Source organism: Eschrichtius robustus, chromosome 21, assembly GCF_028021215.1.
Source record: "Eschrichtius robustus isolate mEscRob2 chromosome 21, mEscRob2.pri, whole genome shotgun sequence".
Lineage (NCBI taxonomy): Eukaryota > Metazoa > Chordata > Mammalia > Artiodactyla > Eschrichtiidae > Eschrichtius > Eschrichtius robustus.
Genome location: NC_090844.1, coordinates 22,062,264 through 22,079,812, shown reverse-complemented (window position 1 = coordinate 22,079,812; position 17,549 = coordinate 22,062,264). Strand labels below are relative to the sequence as shown.

The 17,549-nt window shown below is 50.9% G+C and overlaps 1 protein-coding gene across 1 annotated transcript in view; it reads left to right on the top strand.

Moving 5' to 3' along the window:
• The first annotated feature begins 3,363 nt into the window (after positions 1-3,363).
• Positions 3,364-17,549, top strand: part of PRAG1 (PEAK1 related, kinase-activating pseudokinase 1) — a 47,329-nt gene continuing 33,143 nt past the window's right edge. Inside the window, exons 1-3 of the mRNA XM_068532264.1 lie at positions 3,364-3,496; positions 7,723-8,142; positions 9,932-11,763. Coding sequence (XP_068388365.1) covers positions 7,813-8,142; positions 9,932-11,763 — 2,162 coding nt within the window. The 5' untranslated portion in view covers positions 3,364-3,496; positions 7,723-7,812. The remainder of the gene's footprint in view (positions 3,497-7,722; positions 8,143-9,931; positions 11,764-17,549) is intronic.

Below are 17,549 nucleotides of genomic sequence, written 5' to 3'. Positions count from 1 at the left end.
AAACCATCCCTCCAACATCCATCCTTTCCATTCCCCCTGCTATGTCCCTTATCAAGCACTGACCTCCCATCTGGACCAGGGTTAGAAACTCTAAGCCAGTCTCCTTGTCTCCAATTTCTTCCCCCACTTCCTAATCTGCCTGAGATATAAGATCCAGATAGAGCAAATGAAAAACTAACTTGGAGAGCATCGTTCAGCTGATCAGAAATGTCAATCCTCTCCCATTGGCTCACTTAGAAAGCAAGCCTTTCCTGTCCAGTGCCCCACGCCATTTCCAGGCTTGTCTCCAATAATCATGCTCCAGCCAGACTGGATAAGAAATCTCTCAAAAAGTCTTCTGCCTCGCCCACGTCCATTCCTTTGCGGATACCACTCTCTCCGTCTGGAAAGTCCCCACTGTCCGCAAATTATAATCCTTCTCATCCTACAAAGCCCCTTCCTCCCTGAAACCACTTCTTGTGTTTTTGTCTTTTCCTCCTTTGAATCCTCACTGCTCCTAGCTTATCTTCCTCTCATAGAGCTTCTATTCTGTCTTTTTTTCATCCTTCTTTTTCCCCCTATATTCCCTCATCCTGTGCTTTATAAGGAGAAGGCACTAGATAAATGTTTGTTGACTAAAATTGAACACCTCTCTATCATTTGAGGTCTCTTCTCCAGCTAGGGAGATACAGGCTTGGATTACTTTGGTCCAATCTTCATGCTAACTCCTCAAGTACCCCAGCTAGCATTATTTTCTCTGTATAATTTAATCCTACCTTTTTGCCTTTTTAATTCCTAATTACTTTACCCTATTTACCTCAAAGCACCACCTGCCCCAGACTTTGTCTTAATTTCCCCAAATTTAACTGCTCTCTTGTACAGAATGGTGCTCCAGGACCAAAACCCTGAAGGCAATCACTCTTCTTCGAGGTCTGACCTGTATCGGGGAAGCCAAGCCCTGCAGTTAAAAATGTCGTGAAAATGAACTGATAAGTGGGTAGACGCAGAATGCTGTGTATACACAAATTGCACATGCATTGCAGGGTGAATTTGGGAAGTTCAAGCAAGAATTGTTTACTAAAATGCATGAGCTTACTGTAGCTTCACCGAGGAGATAACATACTTAACAGTCACTGGTGGAGCACTGCATAAGAGAATGGGTATTTTGTGTGGATCTAAGCAACTCTTTTGAAGTATTTTTTTATTCTTTTCATTAGGCAAGATGAAGCCAGTTTTAAGGCCATGTCGCTGGCATTAAAAGATGCACTGTGTATGTCAGCAACTACAGTATAATGCATTTACTTTGTGTGAGCGCAGCAAAACGCTTGAAAACACAGTTTATTTTGCAGAAGGACTGAATTAACCATTCAACTGCTGTACCATGCCACAGAACCGCCTTTGCTTCTTATAATTACGTTCTTTAGCCTGTTAATATATTAAAGACAAATTAAGTAAAGAGAAGGAAAAATGTGGGAACGTGAGTGCCTCCTGTATGCTCCATTCTGCGGGGTGGGTGTCCCCACCAGGCTTTACAGAGGAAGAACGGAAATATCCCACCTGAATCATGGGAACTAGGAACTTGTCAAACACCTGGGTTTGCCCTCTTCCATTGTAACTGAATTGCATGCACCTCCTGACGTCATTTTTGTATTTCTCCAGCGACAACCACTTTGTCCCTACCTGCTTATCAACACCTTCCCCTCCTGGTCTCTCTGTAAATGAGTGGGATTGACCCTTCAGTTTTGTTGGATGATGATGGAGCCTAAACAGAGTTTTCCTTCCATGTTTGTTCAAATGGTTTCCCTTCACTTCGAGAAGAAAGAAAAATAGAGCTGGACAACCAGTACTAGCGGAGGGCAGAGTGGAACGGCCCATCAGAGGAGTCAGACAGCTCTTGGTTTCCAACCCCATGACCACGACTTTTCAGCCCATGGGCCCTGGCAAATTATGTGGCCCTCTGAGCCCTGGTCTTCTTCTCTGTGAAATGGGGATGATGTCCCTCTCATGGGGTTGTTTGGCACAGGGTAGGTATTTAACCTACTTTCCTCTCTCTAAACCTTCTCCCCAGTTCTATTCATACTCAGGAGAAATCAGTGACATTGGAGCACAAGAAGTATTTTTTTTTTATATCCTTTCTAACTTTCTCCTTTTCTCACACAGAAACCAAACCTCAAATACATGTCTTCTCCGCACCCTCATCCCAGCCCCTACTCCTGCTCTGTCACCACCAGATCACTAAGAGAACGCAGGAATCTCAAGGAGAACCAGCCTTCCCGCTCGGAGCTGGGCAGAGGCTCACAGGAGCATCGTGGTGGGCTGCCTGGCGGAGGACTCCCGCTGGAGTTACTATACACTGCCTCTCTGGGGAGGAGGAAGGAGCAGAGAGAAGGCCACAGGTGTTTTTCTGGGGTCTTCGCGAATTCCCCCAAACCAGGCCGGTGCCAGGTGGTGACCTTGGTGCGGGCTCCTTGAGGAAACACCCAGGTCAAGGTGCAAGCCTGCTGCAGGCAGCAGGAGAAAGGGAGGGGACTGACTGGGTCATAGGCTGTCATACTCTCCGTTAAAAGATTTTTAGCCCGAGGACTATCTGGAACTCATTCTATCTCAGTGAATGAGTCACTTACTGGAAACGGTGTAAACACAGGTGTAAGACTGGCCTGCGGAAGCCCTCATTGTCCCAGCGTGGAGGAAGACCAGCTCTTTCCACTCCAACCGTTGTATTCCTCTTTCAGAAAACTAAAGTTCAAGGGGGTTAAGCCATTTGCCTGAGGCCTCAGTCGAGGGACTGAGCAGGACGCCGAACGCGCTGTCAGGACTCCCAGTCCGGCTGGGTCGTGCGTCAGCCTCCTCCTACCTGCAACAGTCATGACAATCTCGGTGCCCACGCAGCTTTCGGAACGCGTCTCGGTCCTGACCTCATCATTCCCCTCCGGACCCCTCTCTTTCCTTCCCCCCGCTCCAGCTCTGGGGCTGTACCCTCCACGCCTCTCTGGTCCTCTCAGGGTCTCGCAGAGCAGGCAGGATGAAGGAACGCAAGACAACTACATACCTATGCGCACATCATGGGAAAAGGAAGGCTTTAGACACCGAAACTCGCCCCTGCAGAACCCCGCGGGCCCTCCTTGGAGAGGGGTGCAAACGGGCGCTCGCTCAGGGGTCGAACGCCTCCAAGTCTCGGGCTGGGGGCGGAGCCTCCGTCGGGAGCGTGAGGGAGGGGCGGGGCGTGGATCTCCGGGAGGAATCAGGGGCCAGGGAGCGCGCCCGCCGGCGGGGGGCGTGGGGCGGCGGCAAGGACTCCGGAGGTGCGGCTGGGGCTGGGCGGGCGGTGCCACCGGAGGCGGAGGGGGCGGAGCCGCGCTCGCAGCTGCCACCCGGCCGCCGGGCCCAGGCAGACGACACCGCCCGCGGCCGGGCACGCACCGCGCGCACACACTCTCCAAACAATGCTCCGAGGCGCCCGGCGGGGCGGCTGGCGGCTCGGAGACCAGCGGCGAGGCCGGGGGAGCGCGGCCCCGAGGTGAGCCCGCGGCGCCTTCTCCAAAGCCTGCTTCTTTTTGTTTGGCAAACGTGGCCGCAGAGGGAAGCTCCGGGGGAGCGCGGCGGTTACCGAGCGGGCGACCCCAGTCGGCGTCCCCCGGGGTGACAGGCGGCCGCTGGGGGAGGGTGGAGCGTCCGGACCGCGTGCGCCCCGGGTTGCGCCCGAGGTGGAGGCGCCGATCCCGGAGGACCGGGGAGCCGGAGGGGTGTTTCCGATTCATTCGAGAATCGCGCTCTTTCGAACGGGGAAACTTTCCTCCGAGTTCTGGCAAGGGAACCGACTGTTCTGCCGGTCTCACTGGTCTGGCTGCTGGGTTTGGGGCAGGAGACCGGAGCGCTTTGGGGATTGCTATTGTGGAGACTGCCTTTCCGCGGCCGCAGGATTGTCAAAGGAGCAGAGAGGGAGAGACCGCCCGCGCGCCTCGGACCAGGCCCCCGGGGGTGATGCTTTGGGGCCCCAAGTTAGTAGTTGCCTCTTAGGCAGCCCCGAGTTGGATGCCAGCCTGGGGGTCTTCAAGGGGAACGAGACGATGCCTTCTTCTTGAGCCGTGGCAGAGCCCTCTGAAAGGCTACTGTGGGCACGTTGTTAACCTTTGCTTGTGCTGCCGCTTCCCCAGCCATACACACACACACACACACACTTAGAACACACACACACACACACACTTAGAAAATAGAACCTCTCCACTGAGAATGGAGGCAGGGTCGGCTCTGTATATTTCTCTCAGGTGAAGCTCAGCCAGCAAGCACATGGCTTTGCAGAGCCGATAGCAAAGCCCAAAGGTCTAGGAGGGAGGAGTTTTGCAAGGCGTCCAGCCCACAGTCAGGTTGGGAAGGCCCTATAGATCATTGGCCTGAACTGTCCTTAACAACCCCTTCCCTTTTTGAGCCGGAAATTTGACAGGAAGCACTGGGAAATTGTGCGGTTATTTCGCTATCATCATGGGGTCTTGTGGAACGCGGGTATCTTCCTTACTGGTTTAGACTAATGGGTCTAACCCACAGAAACCACATTCCTACTGCTAAGATTAGATTACACTGCACTGGAGAAGGAAAAAAGAAAATTAAAAGTTGAGTGAATATCGTGACTTACCCTCTGTGTGGGGGGGGGGAGGGGGGAGGTAAGGCTGTCACTTTCTCCTTTCTGCCGGGGCAACCTCTGTCAATGGAGTGTTGAAATCCAGACAAACACTTTCATAAATAGTTCTCTTTTCCGGTGTTGCATTCATTTAATTGTAATATAGATAATTTTTTTAGATGAATATTTTCTGGAATTCTGTCACTTCAGGGTAAGGTGTGAGCAACTTTCGATGCAAGTATGAGGGGCATTTGGAGCCCAAAGATTTCATTTTATGGATCTCGTCACCATTCTTCGGATTCTTTTTCCAGTGGGGTGGGTGTGTGTCTGACAGCTTCGGTCTTGCACATTTTAGCCACAAATCTGGTGCAGAAGTTTGCAGAGGCAAAGATATTTTATCATGACTTGGATCAGAAAGAATGCTGAGATCTTTTTCTAATCTTACACCGCTGCCTCCCACTGAAATGGAGGAATTTGCATAATTCTGGGGGCTACCTCCCCTCGGAGGCAAGGAATGTGGGCTGGAAAGGTGCCATTCCCAGGCTGTGGAGAGCTGGCACCGGCAGGCAGGCAGGGCTCCTGCTTTGTGAGTGCCACTTGAGTTTTCCACGATCTTTTACTTAAAACAAATTGGATATAATTCCAAGCACAGAACCTCTCTAGACAGAGAGAATCCTTTCTGGCTTGATGTAGTGATAGATTCTGTTTGCTGTGACTGAGAAACCAGTTTTAACAGGATGTGTAGTGAGTCAGCGATGGTGAGGAGCCCAGGGCTTTATTCTGTTCTCGTCTTCATTCTTTTTTCCTGAAAAACCTCTCCAGTCTCTGAGCAGTTGTGTGGTAGAAGTTGTACTCACCGTCAGAGAATTCCAGAGCTGAGGATGGGAGCAAGGAGAGTGCTCATGAACTGGTGAGGGGTTCTGGAAGCTTCCCGAACGCTGGTAATCCAGAGCCTACCAAAAGTCCCAGGGCTGGAGTGGGCCATCTGTGGCACAGGAGGGGAACCTCCGGCACCAAGCAACCATGACAAGTGTGGGTCATTTGCCTGTTGAGCAGGAAATGAGGCGTGGCTACCCCAAGCGGCTTCTTTGCGAATTTGTAGGATGCCCCCCGTGCTCAGATAGCCCAGCCCTGTGAGGAGCTGCAGGAAGGAGACGAGCCCACACAGAACCGATTCCCAAGCTCTCTCCCTCCATCCCACCTGGGGCGTGGGAGCCTCTGCCTGCAGTAGAAGAGGGGGGCCAGGAACGGACCTTGTCCTCACCTCGGGGCAGGGGTGTGGAGATTTGCCTTACTGAACACCAAAACACCTCCTCCACTTTTTCCTCTTTCCACCATCTAGCAGCAGAGCCTAGAGCTCTCCGTGGCCTGGGATTGTAGGAGAAAGAAAAATCCTTGCTCTCCTCTGCTTGTTGAAGCTTAGTGACCTCTTCTGGGAACTTGGCAGGGAATGAACCTGCTACTTGGGTGTAGCAGGAGGAGGAGAACCCAACTTGCAATCATCTTGATGCATAAATCCTAACAACGGTCACAAACTAAAAGACAAATACTTGTCTTTTATTTCAGAGAGTTCATTTAGCTTAAAGATGATGCAGTGGGCTTCCTGGTTAACTTTGGAGGAAAAGGGGCTAATTTAGCTTCAGCTCTTGTTGAATAAGCACCCCTCTCTGTAAGTGTGGGAGACCAGAAAGAGAGCTCTTCCCACAGAGATTCTGGAATGATCTTTGGGGCTCCTGGCTCATTCCACCTGGTTAGTCCTGTTGACGGTATGGAGAGCATCAACCTCAGAGCCAGCTCTCACGGGAGGAAAGTGGAAAGCGGATCCCAGGGCCAAACCCTCCCTGTTTAATGAGAGCACGTTCACTGTAGATTCTTCAGGACGATTTTCTCCTGAACGCTCTCCTTCTGAGGAAGTCAGTTCATTTAAATGAGGAAAGAAGAGCAAAAGCAGCAAACAGATAATGGCGAGCAACTCAGTGTAATGAATGCGGTGATGAGTGAGGTGATAATGAGGCGCTGCCAGCAAAGTTAGCTTCTTTTTCTAGAACCCCCGAACTCTCTGTGTCTGTGGCCAGGTCTTAGTTGATGTTCCTACCGTTCTTTTCCCATCTGTAAAATGGGGATGACAGCTACCTGATGGATGTTATTCAGGTTAACTGGTTAAAATCTGCAACCCTTCGAGTTCCCCCTCAATGGTGAATTTACTGAGTGAATTCTATGGTGCAAACTCTCAGCCTTCAGTTTTTACTGTCAGAGGCAACAAACTCTTTCAGCAAGCTCACTGCCTCCCCTTCAGGGACCTCGTAGGGAAAATAACTGTGATCATCTCTTCCTTCTGTTGTAGCCTAACCAGCCCTAGACCACAGGGCTGCTGTGACCATGAATCTCTCTTGCGGTTTCCCCCTGGCCCTGCAGCTCTGGCTGTATTGATCTCACTGAGCCCTGGATTGAATGAGGCATACTGAGAAAGGGGGGCCGGGGAGGGCGAATTCCCAAGATGCCAGACCTCCCGACAAAGGTCCCTGGGGGTCAGGCCGGCACCCCACCTCCCCCCTTGCTCACCACTTCTGTCTCCATATCCTCATAAGTATGGGTTACGGTGCTGATTTCAGAGCCCGGGCCTGCCTTCCCACACACATCGTTCTTGGTTAAAAATTGTGGCTTATCTTCCAGAAGCCACGATTTTTATCTGCTGTCCTACTTGGTAGTTCTTGTTTCTCTGGGGCAGAGTCCCATGCTCGAGACCCCTAGCAGCAGGGGAGGCATGGGTCAGCCACAAGGTTCTCATCACCAGCCCTGTGTGATTTCTTCCCGTTAACTGCCCCCAAACCTCCAAGCGCTCAGGAGTTTAGGGGACTGAAGTGTCTTTTACACTCTCTACTCATGCAACAGAGCTGTGTTTAGCTTCTACGGTTTTTCTAAGGCCACACCACTAGAAAGGGATTAAGAGCCTCATGACAAATGGGTGAGGGCCTCAGAATAAATAGAATATTCATCTTTACCTCTTTCTCCTCCTTTCCCCCTGCTCCCCCCTCTGCTCCCCAGTCACATCGTCAGACTCAAATTGATCATGCCCCCGTCCTCTGGCAGGGGAGAGCTCTGATGAGGCAAGTGTTCTGCCTTTCCAGGAAGCCGCCCTGTGAGCCCCATCCGCCTCCCCTGAGACCACGCCAGGGAGCCAGGCGCAAGATGAACCAGCACCCCGCCCGCTGCTCAAGATGCACCAGACCATCCCAGTGAACCCCGAGCGCCCGAAAATGTCTGCGTGCAGCGACTTTGTGGAGCACATCTGGAAGCCCGGGTCCTGCAAAAACTGCTTCTGCCTGCGCACCGACCACCAGCTGGCACCTGGCCGCCCCCAGCCCCGAGCCGGCAGCCTGCCCCCTCCGCCTCGCCTGCCCCCCAGGCCCGAGAGCGGCCGCCCGGAAGATGAAGGCCTGAGCAGCTCACCCTACTCCAAGCCCACCATTGCCGTGAAGCCCACCATGATGAGCTCCGAAGCCTCCGATGGGTGGACAGAGGCTGGCGTGAGTGCCGACGTCGCGCAGGTGAGGCTGACTCAGCCCCGTGGTATTTTTACGAGGCTGCTCCTGTTGTAACACCGGTGACTGGCGGGCAGCCAAGGAGGGCTGTCCCAGCAGGACTCCTGCAGGGTGGCTTCCTGTTGGCTCGCCCCAAAACCGCTCCTTCCCGACTACCGCCCTCTCTTTTCTCTCTGCCCTCCTTTCTCTCTGTCCCTTTAGGCTGAGAACCATCAATGCAGTCCCCCCAAGTTCGTTTGAAGACTGTATCAGGGCACACCAGAATGAAGCTTTATCTAAAAAGTTAAAAAAAAATTTTTTTATTTAATGGATCATTTTAAATATATACAAAAGTAGTAAGAATTGCTTAGCGAATCCCATGCATCCACCACCCTGCCGCATGAGCTTGAACAATCATCAACTCATGACCAATCTTGTTCCGTCTCTACCCCTGCCCCGACCCTCCCTCCCCCACCTGGGGTTTTAAAGCAAACCCCACATACTGCATCACGTCAGTACCTCTTTAAAAAATAAAGTCTTTATACAAAATATCATTATCACACTTAAAGATGTCAGCAGTAATTCCATATTGTCATCCAATTCCCAGCCAGTGTTCATAGTTCCAATTTGGAAGCTTGTGTTCTTCCAGCTTTGATCTAGGATTACTAAAGACAATTACATCCTTAGAGATTAGACCTTTCCGCTCATCCCCCAGGTGACCCTGACCAAGGTGGAATTATTTAAAGGGCACATGGAGCCTGCTACCTCTAGACAAGTCTTCTGCATTTCTAGGGCGTATTCTAAGAACTGCTTGTGACCTGTTTGACCTCTTTGCCCGTTCTAGTTTTCCTTAAACTATCATAGTGAGTGGGTCAGGAAGGGTGTGTGAGCTTATGTGAAATCAGAGGTCAGTTTTAAATCAAGGGAGGCTTGACTGAGGTGAGCCATCTCCTGGGGCTGCATTCAGCTTTCTGTCCCCTTCAAAGCCGCTCCATTTTGCAGAAGCTGGTTACACCCATTCCCCAGGCCTTTCTCGATACCTTTGACCTTCACAGATGTAAACCAGGGACTCTTTCTGTTCTGAATCATCTTGGATGGGAGCCAGAGGCAGACCCTGCCTTGAGGCTGCTTTAAAAGTGGGGATAAGGGAGACTAGAGGGGAAGGAGGAGGGGACAGTGATTTCGGTGATGGGAATGGCCACCCCACGTCGCTGTCTCTAGCTGGACTAGTCCAGCCACTTAGGCAGCCTCGGCTGAGGTCACTGCCTGTAACTGGGAGAAAGAGCACGGCTCACAGCAAAGCAAGGGAGCTGGGACCCAGCTCGGAAGCCGCCCCTCACCCTGCTGCCCTCTGACCCCACCACCCGCCCAAAGTGTTTTTAAAAGCTTTATCACTTTGTTTTCTTTGTGCTGTGGCACTGTTATCAAAAGACTAATGAACACGAAGCAAAAATTAAACAAAACCCCAAACTCTATTTCAAAGCCCTTGGGAGAACTTGCCTCCTCCAGCAGTTTCGAGGGAGAAGGCAAAACGTTCTTCTTTAGCGTTTTTTTCCCCCTGCCTCACGGACCTAAGCCAAAAGAATTACAGACAGGGGTGAGGAGTGCAGTGTATGGGAAGCCCAGTGGCTCCACGGGGCCCCAGCGATGACGAGAAGGCTGTGGGGAGGTCAGAGGGTAGGCGCGCTGCCCGCCTGCTTCACGGTGGCTCGGAAGACAGTTTACAGTGTCATGGCCCTGCCCTCTCACTTTCTCTCTCTTCCTTTTTTCTCTGACAAGGTCTAATGTAAGTCTTTTAACCTTGGGGCCTGTGTAGGTCATCTGGAGACGAGCCCCCGGCAAGCTACCCCTCCCGAAGCAGGAAGATGTGCCAGTAGTTTACCTGGGCGGCTTCCGAGGCGTCCAGAAGCCTGCTGGGCCCTTGGCCCCGGCGGACGGGGGGCACCCTCGCTGCCCCCCTGCCTACGCCATGGTCGGCCTGCACAGCCTAGAGCCCCGGGGGGAACGGAGCGTCGCCTTCCACCCAGTGAGCTTCCCCGATGAGAAGCTTGGACGGGAAGATAAACCCACGATTCCCTACCGAGAGCTGACCTCTCCTCAGGAGAGCTTCCGCCAGAAACTGGCTGCCTTTGCTGAGATGACATCTGGCTGCCACAAGGGCCCCAGGCCCTCCCCCTCTGCACTGCCCCTGCGGGAATCCCTGCCCTCGGAGGACGACAGCGATCAAAGGTGCTCGCCCTCAGGGGACAGCGAAGGGGGAGAATATTGCTCCATCCTGGACCGCTGCCCTGGGGGCCCAGGTGGTCAGGACGCCTCACAGGCCGAGCACCCCGGGCGCAGACAGGGCTGCGGGGACTGCTCGCCGGCCTGCTGGGAGCAGGGGCTGTGCGCGAAGCCAACCGAGGAGGAGAGGCGGGCTTTGAGCGTCCCCAGGGAGTGCCGCAGCCAGGGCCCGACAGAGAACCCACCCCGCCTGGGCCCCAAGAAGCAGTCCCTCACCTCAGAGGCCGCCAGCTCCTCGGACGGCCTCTCCTGCGGGAGTGCCAGTAGCCGCGCCAGCAGCCCCTTGGTCCCCCAGCACGAGAGCGATTACTGCTCCCTCACGAAGGCACCTGGGCCGGGGAAGCCTCAGGACCCTGGCTGCCATGGGGTGGCCTCCAGCAGGTGCCTGGGGCTGACTGGGGAGCCCCATGCCCCAGCCCACCCCGGGGAGACTGCACAGCCTGAACCCATCTATGCTGAGAGCACCAAGAGGAAGAAGGCTGTTCCAGTGCCTTCCAGGCCACAGGCCAAGGCAGAACAGGCGGCAGCTGCCCAGGGCCAGGGCCAGGTGAGGATGGCTAACACCTGGGCTCAGAAAACAGTGTCTGGCTGGGGCCAGGACAGGGAAGGCCCAGAGGTGGCCCCCCAGGTGGCGGCCACCATCACAGTCATGGCGGCCCACCCAGAAGAAGACCACCGGACAATCTACCTGAGCAGCCCCGACTCCTCGGTGGGGGTGCAGTGGCCTCGCGGGCCCCTGAGCCAGGCCCCTGAGGCAGGCGAAGGGGAGCCTTCGGCCGGGCAGGGGCTCAGCTCTAGGGAGAGCCGCCATCACGGTGCCAGTGAGAGCACGCCCAAGGGGAGGCCTGCCATCCCTCCCAAGCTGTCCAAGGGTAGCCCCGGAGGGTCCCCGGTGTCCCCATCGGCCTCCCCCAGGTCCAGCCTCAGCGAAGGCAACTCGGGTGTCACTGGGCCCCAGCCTCCATCCAGGGGCCCCGCTGACCCTGCTGCCTCCTGCCGGGCCAACGGTGTCCCTGCCAGCGACTCTGCCAGGGGCCCTCCGCCTGCCACTGCCGCGTCAGCCTTGGACCAGAGGCGGCCCCGGTACCAGACCGGCGCCTGGAGCCGCCAGTGCCGGATAGAGGAAGAGGAGGAGGTGGAGCAGGACTTGCTGAGCCAAAGCTGGGGGAGGGAGGCGGACAATGGCCCCGCGGACCCATGCAGCTCCTCCACCTGGCACCGCCTCCGCCCCACAGACGGCTCCTCTGGGCAGAAGAGCAAAGCCGGGACCGGGATGAGCAAATCGGCCTCGTTTGCCTTTGAGTTCCCCAAGGACAAAAGTGGGATCGAGGCATTCTCGCCTCCCCCGCCACCTCCAAAGTCACGGTGAGTACTGTTGTGTGTGTGTGTGCGCGACTCCGGGGCTCGTCTGGCAGGACCGAGGCCTCTTCCAGAAACCTTGGTCTTTGCCACCCGTACCGAAGCCATCAGGCCCAGGCTCAGAGTCCTAACTCCAGGCACCAGTGTCGGCCCAAAGGCCCTTGTGCCTTTGTGGAAATTTCTGTGACTTGGTGCTCAGCACACAAACCTACAAGCAGCGCCCTGCTTGGGACTGGCTATTCGGAAGGCAACTTTCCAAGAAGCGCTGCCAAGCTGTCGTTCTTTCCTGGTGCCCGTCCTCTTATAATCTGGTACTCTTTTTTCTCTCCATCCCTCTGAAGTGTCTTCAGCAGGCTTTTCCCCCCAAATCCTGAAATTCCCCCATTTATTTAAACATGGAAAAGAAGGCTCCAGGAGGCTTTGCTACAGAATCTCGAGAGGCAAAGAGATGGGGAGGCCAAGGAGCAAGGGCTCCTAAACTGTGACCATGATGGCAATTAGGCTTTGGAGCCAAAAGCAGAATAGTAGGAGGTGCTGCACATGGTTTGGAACCCTCAGATGTGGGTTTTTAAAGAAAAAAAAAAAAAAAAAAAATATATATATATATATATATATATATATATATATATATATATATATATATAGTGTCACGGTAGCATGCTGAAACTCACAGCTTTCTCCACTGCTTCACTGCTCTCAAAGGCCCGAGTTTAAAGTCCAGTTTAAAGTCCCTCTCAAAGGCCCGAGAAAAATAAATGCCTTTTTTAAGGTATTGAGTTGTGCATGGAATTCAAATTCTGGGGGGTAAAAATGGCCCTCTATTAGAGCAAAACTGATTCCTATCAGGGAAAGGAACAACCTGCTCTTTTTCAAAAGCTGACAGCCTTTCCGAACAGACTTTTCTTCAGTCGGGTCATCTCTGTTGGTTCTGTTTCAGCTCATGTGCCTCCAGGTTTATGTCAGAAGCAGGGAACTGACCGCAGGGGGAAGCGGCTGTGACACTTGACTTTGAACATCAAAGCATCACGGGCTGTGATGCGTTCTAACATGGGCTTTTTCTGGGACCACTACTTTGTTCTGGTATTGAGTTGGGTGCCTGCTATGCGGAGTAGACAGCCATCCTCCAGATCCTCGGGTGACCGCAGACTCTCGGGCTACAGTTTTCACTCCCTAAATGAATGAGGCAGCTCAGAAGAGCTCCCATTTATGTGGCACTTACTATGGGGCCAGGCAGGGAGCTAAGAGACTTAGACATATTAACTCATTTGATGCTCAGAACGGCTCTAGGAAGTAGGAATCACCATTTACAGATGACGAAACAGAGATAGGAAGAGCTGAGTAACCTGCCAAGGTCACACGGCCATACTTGGCAGTCTGCTTCCGAAGTCTGTGCTTCCAAACACCTAGGGCGCATCAGCCGGCTTAGGGAGTAGGCAGGGCATGCGAGTAAAACGTGGGCATTGTATCTGTCTGCCTCAGGCCTGGGAAGGTTGGTGGAAAGCACAGGCTTTGGAGTCAGAAAATCGAGTTCATGCTGTGGCTGTCTCACCTACAGGTTAAGTGATCTTGCGCAAGCCACTCGCTGTGAACGAGCCTCCAAGTTATTGTCCTAAATGGGCTAATAATAACAACACATTTGTAGCACCCTGTTGTTGAAAGGCTTAAGTGAGATGAGCAGAATCCAATGCAGAGATTAGTTATGTAGGCAAAAGCCGCCCCAAGCTGTCGACAGTGGCAGGGACACACCCTGTAGGAACGGGCCTGGCCCGATCCCAGGAACACCACCTGAGCCTTGGAGAAGGAACTAAAACTTTCTTGGGTGAGAATCATAGGGTTTGGAGAAACCCCGGTCACCCACTGTAACAGTGTGACTCAGGTAGAATGTTCGTTAGCATCTGGGTTGATTGAGATCAAGTTTGGGGGCCAGTTTGTTATGACAAAACCATTGGATTATATACAACTTAAACCAGGTGGGAATCTCAGAGGTTCTAGGTGCCAGCTCTTAAAAAAAAGTTTTTATTTTCAGAACTTTGGGGAGAAAAATCTAGGAAATAAAATTAGCGTAAGGGAACACAGAAAAAAGAAAAGAGCATCTGGTACCATTTAAAATAAATCAAACTAGTATATATATATTCATTTGAGGAAGATTTTTCAAGCATTACCAACATTCTCTTTTGAATCATCACATCTCTCCCATGAGGAGATAAGAGGGCAGGCTCAGGACCATAAATTGACTTTTATTTCTGGAACTCGGTACTGTACATACTGAATTCCTTTGAGGAGGGTGTCAGGAACCCACAGCCTTCAAACCTAGCCACGTGATGGCACATCAGAGTATTGATGAGAATGCAGCCCACAGTTGATCCAGTACTGATACCAGCACCACATTGGTGACTATTGCAGGCTGATGTCAGTTTTCCAAGATGGAAAAATGCTGGAAGGTCTTTGAGCGACATCCCAGGTTAACTTAATTTCTTCACGTGGGTCTCATCTGTTCAGTGGGTCCTGTTTCTAAGGATCAACCTCACCTGTGAACAAAGATAACAGCTGTCACGATGTGTATTATGTACACTCAACAGCTCTAGAGAAGGGGGCTGCTGCATGCAAGGTGGTGTTACTTTTTACTAACACTTACTTAAGCAGATCCACCTGCTTTCTTGGGCCATTATGGAAGAACAAAGAATCATTTGCTGGCTTTCCTACGGTCCTGCTTTGCAAAACTGACTCACTTGGAGGGGAAAAAAAAGTAGATGTTGAGAGTGCCTTGGCTTTCCTGTGGTCTTGTTTTGAATGGTTGGCAGTAGCTTATCTGTCTGTTTGAGATATCATCCTCTGTAAACTCCCATTAGGGTTCCTGAGAAAACTCTTGCTGTAATGCCATGTAGGACGAAGGCTCTCAATACTCATTTAATGCCTGAAAGCCATTTAGAGGTGTTTAAGTATATGCCCAGCCCTCCTCCCGGGCAGGTAAGGGTCCTGGGTCCTTCTTTACCTGCTGCTGCCAAGGCAACCTCCTACCTGTACAAGCTCACACCTACTCAGACTGACTGACCCCACTGAGTCTCTGGGTCACCCCTGCTCCAGTTTAGAGCAGAGTTGGAAGGTGAGGGTCAACAAATACTGCTGGTTAGAAAACGAAAACCTGCAGGAAAGAAGTGTGGACTTCTTAGTTTAAATGTCACGTTCAAGACTTAAGGCAGTTTAATGAGAGCAGCCAGTGCCTGGGGGAGTAATTAAGATGCGAAAAAATCAAATTTATTTCTGCCTTTTATTTCCTTGTGGATGCAAACTGCGTTTTAAATGACTTATGGCTTTTGAACGACAAGGTCAGTTGAGGGAAAATCATCTGATTAGTGCAGAACAGGCATTTCACAAAGAAACCCCAAATTAGGCTGGTAGACCTGAACTCAGAGGTGGAATTAGAGGACGACAGGTGACTGAGAAATAAGACAGGTTTATAGGGTTTTAGTTTCCAAATGGTCTGGCCCCAGGTGAGACTAATCAAAAGAAAGAAACGTTTCCCCAAGAAAGCGAGGGACGACTTTGTTTTAAAGCTATCACTCATGCGTATTGTAATTTTAACCCAATACTACTCAGTTCTCCTCCTCCTCTGCAGGGATTCTGGGGGCAGAGACTGAGTCTGTCCTGGACTTTCGTTCATTCCTAATTCCCCTCCCTCCCTCCCTCCCTCCCACGTGGCTTCTCAGCAGACAGGTGGTGATGGTGTCAAAGATGGAGGTCTTTGCGGCACACAGAAGTGGCCACGTTGCTATCCAGAGGAACCAAAACGACTTCATTGTGTGGTCTCTCAATCACATGATCTCTTAGCATGACCTTGAGGATGGGAGTCAGATGAGTGAGACGGGTCATTGTCTCCAGACCCCATATCCAATCTGATGAAACCTCCAAATGCTTTATTCTTGAAGCACTTTCTACTGTAGTGGATTACAGTGGGATGGCAACAATTTACTAAGAAATCCCACAGTCTTCATGTACAACGGGTTTTTCTGGGTGGCATTCTGAAGATCACAGTTTGTATAAGAAAGTACTGTATGTGCTTCAAGAATCTTCTCCATGTTTAGCCTTTTTGACAAAACTGAAATAAGTTAGCTGGAGGTCGAGTCGGTCCAGGGGAGACTGAATACTGGGCATACTTCAGGGGGAGAAATTGCCCTCTACACCCCACCCCCCCAACACACACACAAAGTTTGGCAAACAGAACAAAGCACATGTATCAACAATACAAGTTTATATCCTGCTCCATGCCAGGGGGAAATTACTAGTTGGCCTCTTCCCATGAGTTTGTGGGTAGAACCTGACATGGGACATCTAGTGATGCTGAAGCAGGGAGAAATCAAATTGATTCGTATCTTCCTATTCTGTAATTTTTTAAAAAATCACTGATTTTCATATATATGAAATATTTACAATATTCTCTCCATTTTTGAGCAGGCATCTGTGGTGAAGGTTAGGGATTAGAGATTCTTTATTTTATTCATCAGATATCTACTAATTGCCTACTTTCTGTTACACTTTGTGCAAGGTGCTAAAAAGCCAGTGACTGGGGTTCTGCCCCTTAAGGCCCCTGAGGGTTGAGCTGGTATGAATTAAATCAGCAGATGTGCAAAGTGATCACGAAAGGTTCACTCCTGCTTTGGTTGCTTTTGATGAGACTGTTTACCATAGCATCTGGATTCTCACCAGATTCCTTGTTCTAGTCAGTACAGCCAAGGTAAACTCGCTTGGTGTCCAGGAGTAGTGAAAAAATAGTCCTTCCTTTAAGGTTTTTTGACCTGATACAAGATCACACATAGTACAGCATATACTAACCGTTTATTTAAAAAAAAAAAAAAAAATCCAGATGCTCCTTGAAGGTGAAAAGCATGCTTAACCATATGTAATTCCAAAATATCCTGTTTGATGCCTGGCACGTGTAGATGCTCAAGAAATTTTTATTCAATAGACAGTAGTAGGCAGAGGCCATACCCTGTTTATTTCATTATGGCCAAAAGCACCTAACTCTATGTTTTGCACATGAAGAAATATTGAAAAAGGAACAAGTAGCATCATTAAATACTTGTATCAAAGTATCTTTCTGATACCCAGGTTTCGGATTGCCCCAGTGCTCTTTTCTTGCCTCTGTTTTGGCAGTAAACACAGTGTCTTGAACTAAACTGGATTCATATTCATATCTCTCTGAAAGCTTGTAAACTCTTGGGAGTACAGGAACCATGTTTTATACATTTTTCTTTGACTTTTCCATAGGATACCTTGGGATATAGTAGGTATTCAATAAAGGATTATTGAATTAGGGGGAGAAAAGGCCAGAGGGAACTACAGATCTTGGCCTTATTTTTCACTGGACACCCCATTATAATTCTGTGGCCAGCCTTGCTCAATAGAACATTGTCGCCTTGAGTTAAAGAAACTGAAGTTAATAATTATTAATGCTTCAAGGTGGGCAAACACCATGAGGGCACAATGCATCCTTTCATGGATTAATTACTCTCCAACGATTGTACATTTGCTCTTTTTTTTTTTTTTTTTTTAAAGCTGAGCAGGTGTGTGGAGCCCAGCCCTCTCTTGCCACAAGAATGTTCCTTTCAGGCAGTAATCACCTAAGGACTTTTTTTTCCCCACCCATGAATTGCAAGGAATTCTAGGGTGTGGCTTAATTTCTCTGAGAATAGATTTTCCATGCTTTCGGAGGTGGGTTGGGAAACACAAGCATGGGCCATATGATCAAGCCCCCTCTGCCCATCAAGTGATCAAAGGCACTTTGTTCCTAGAAT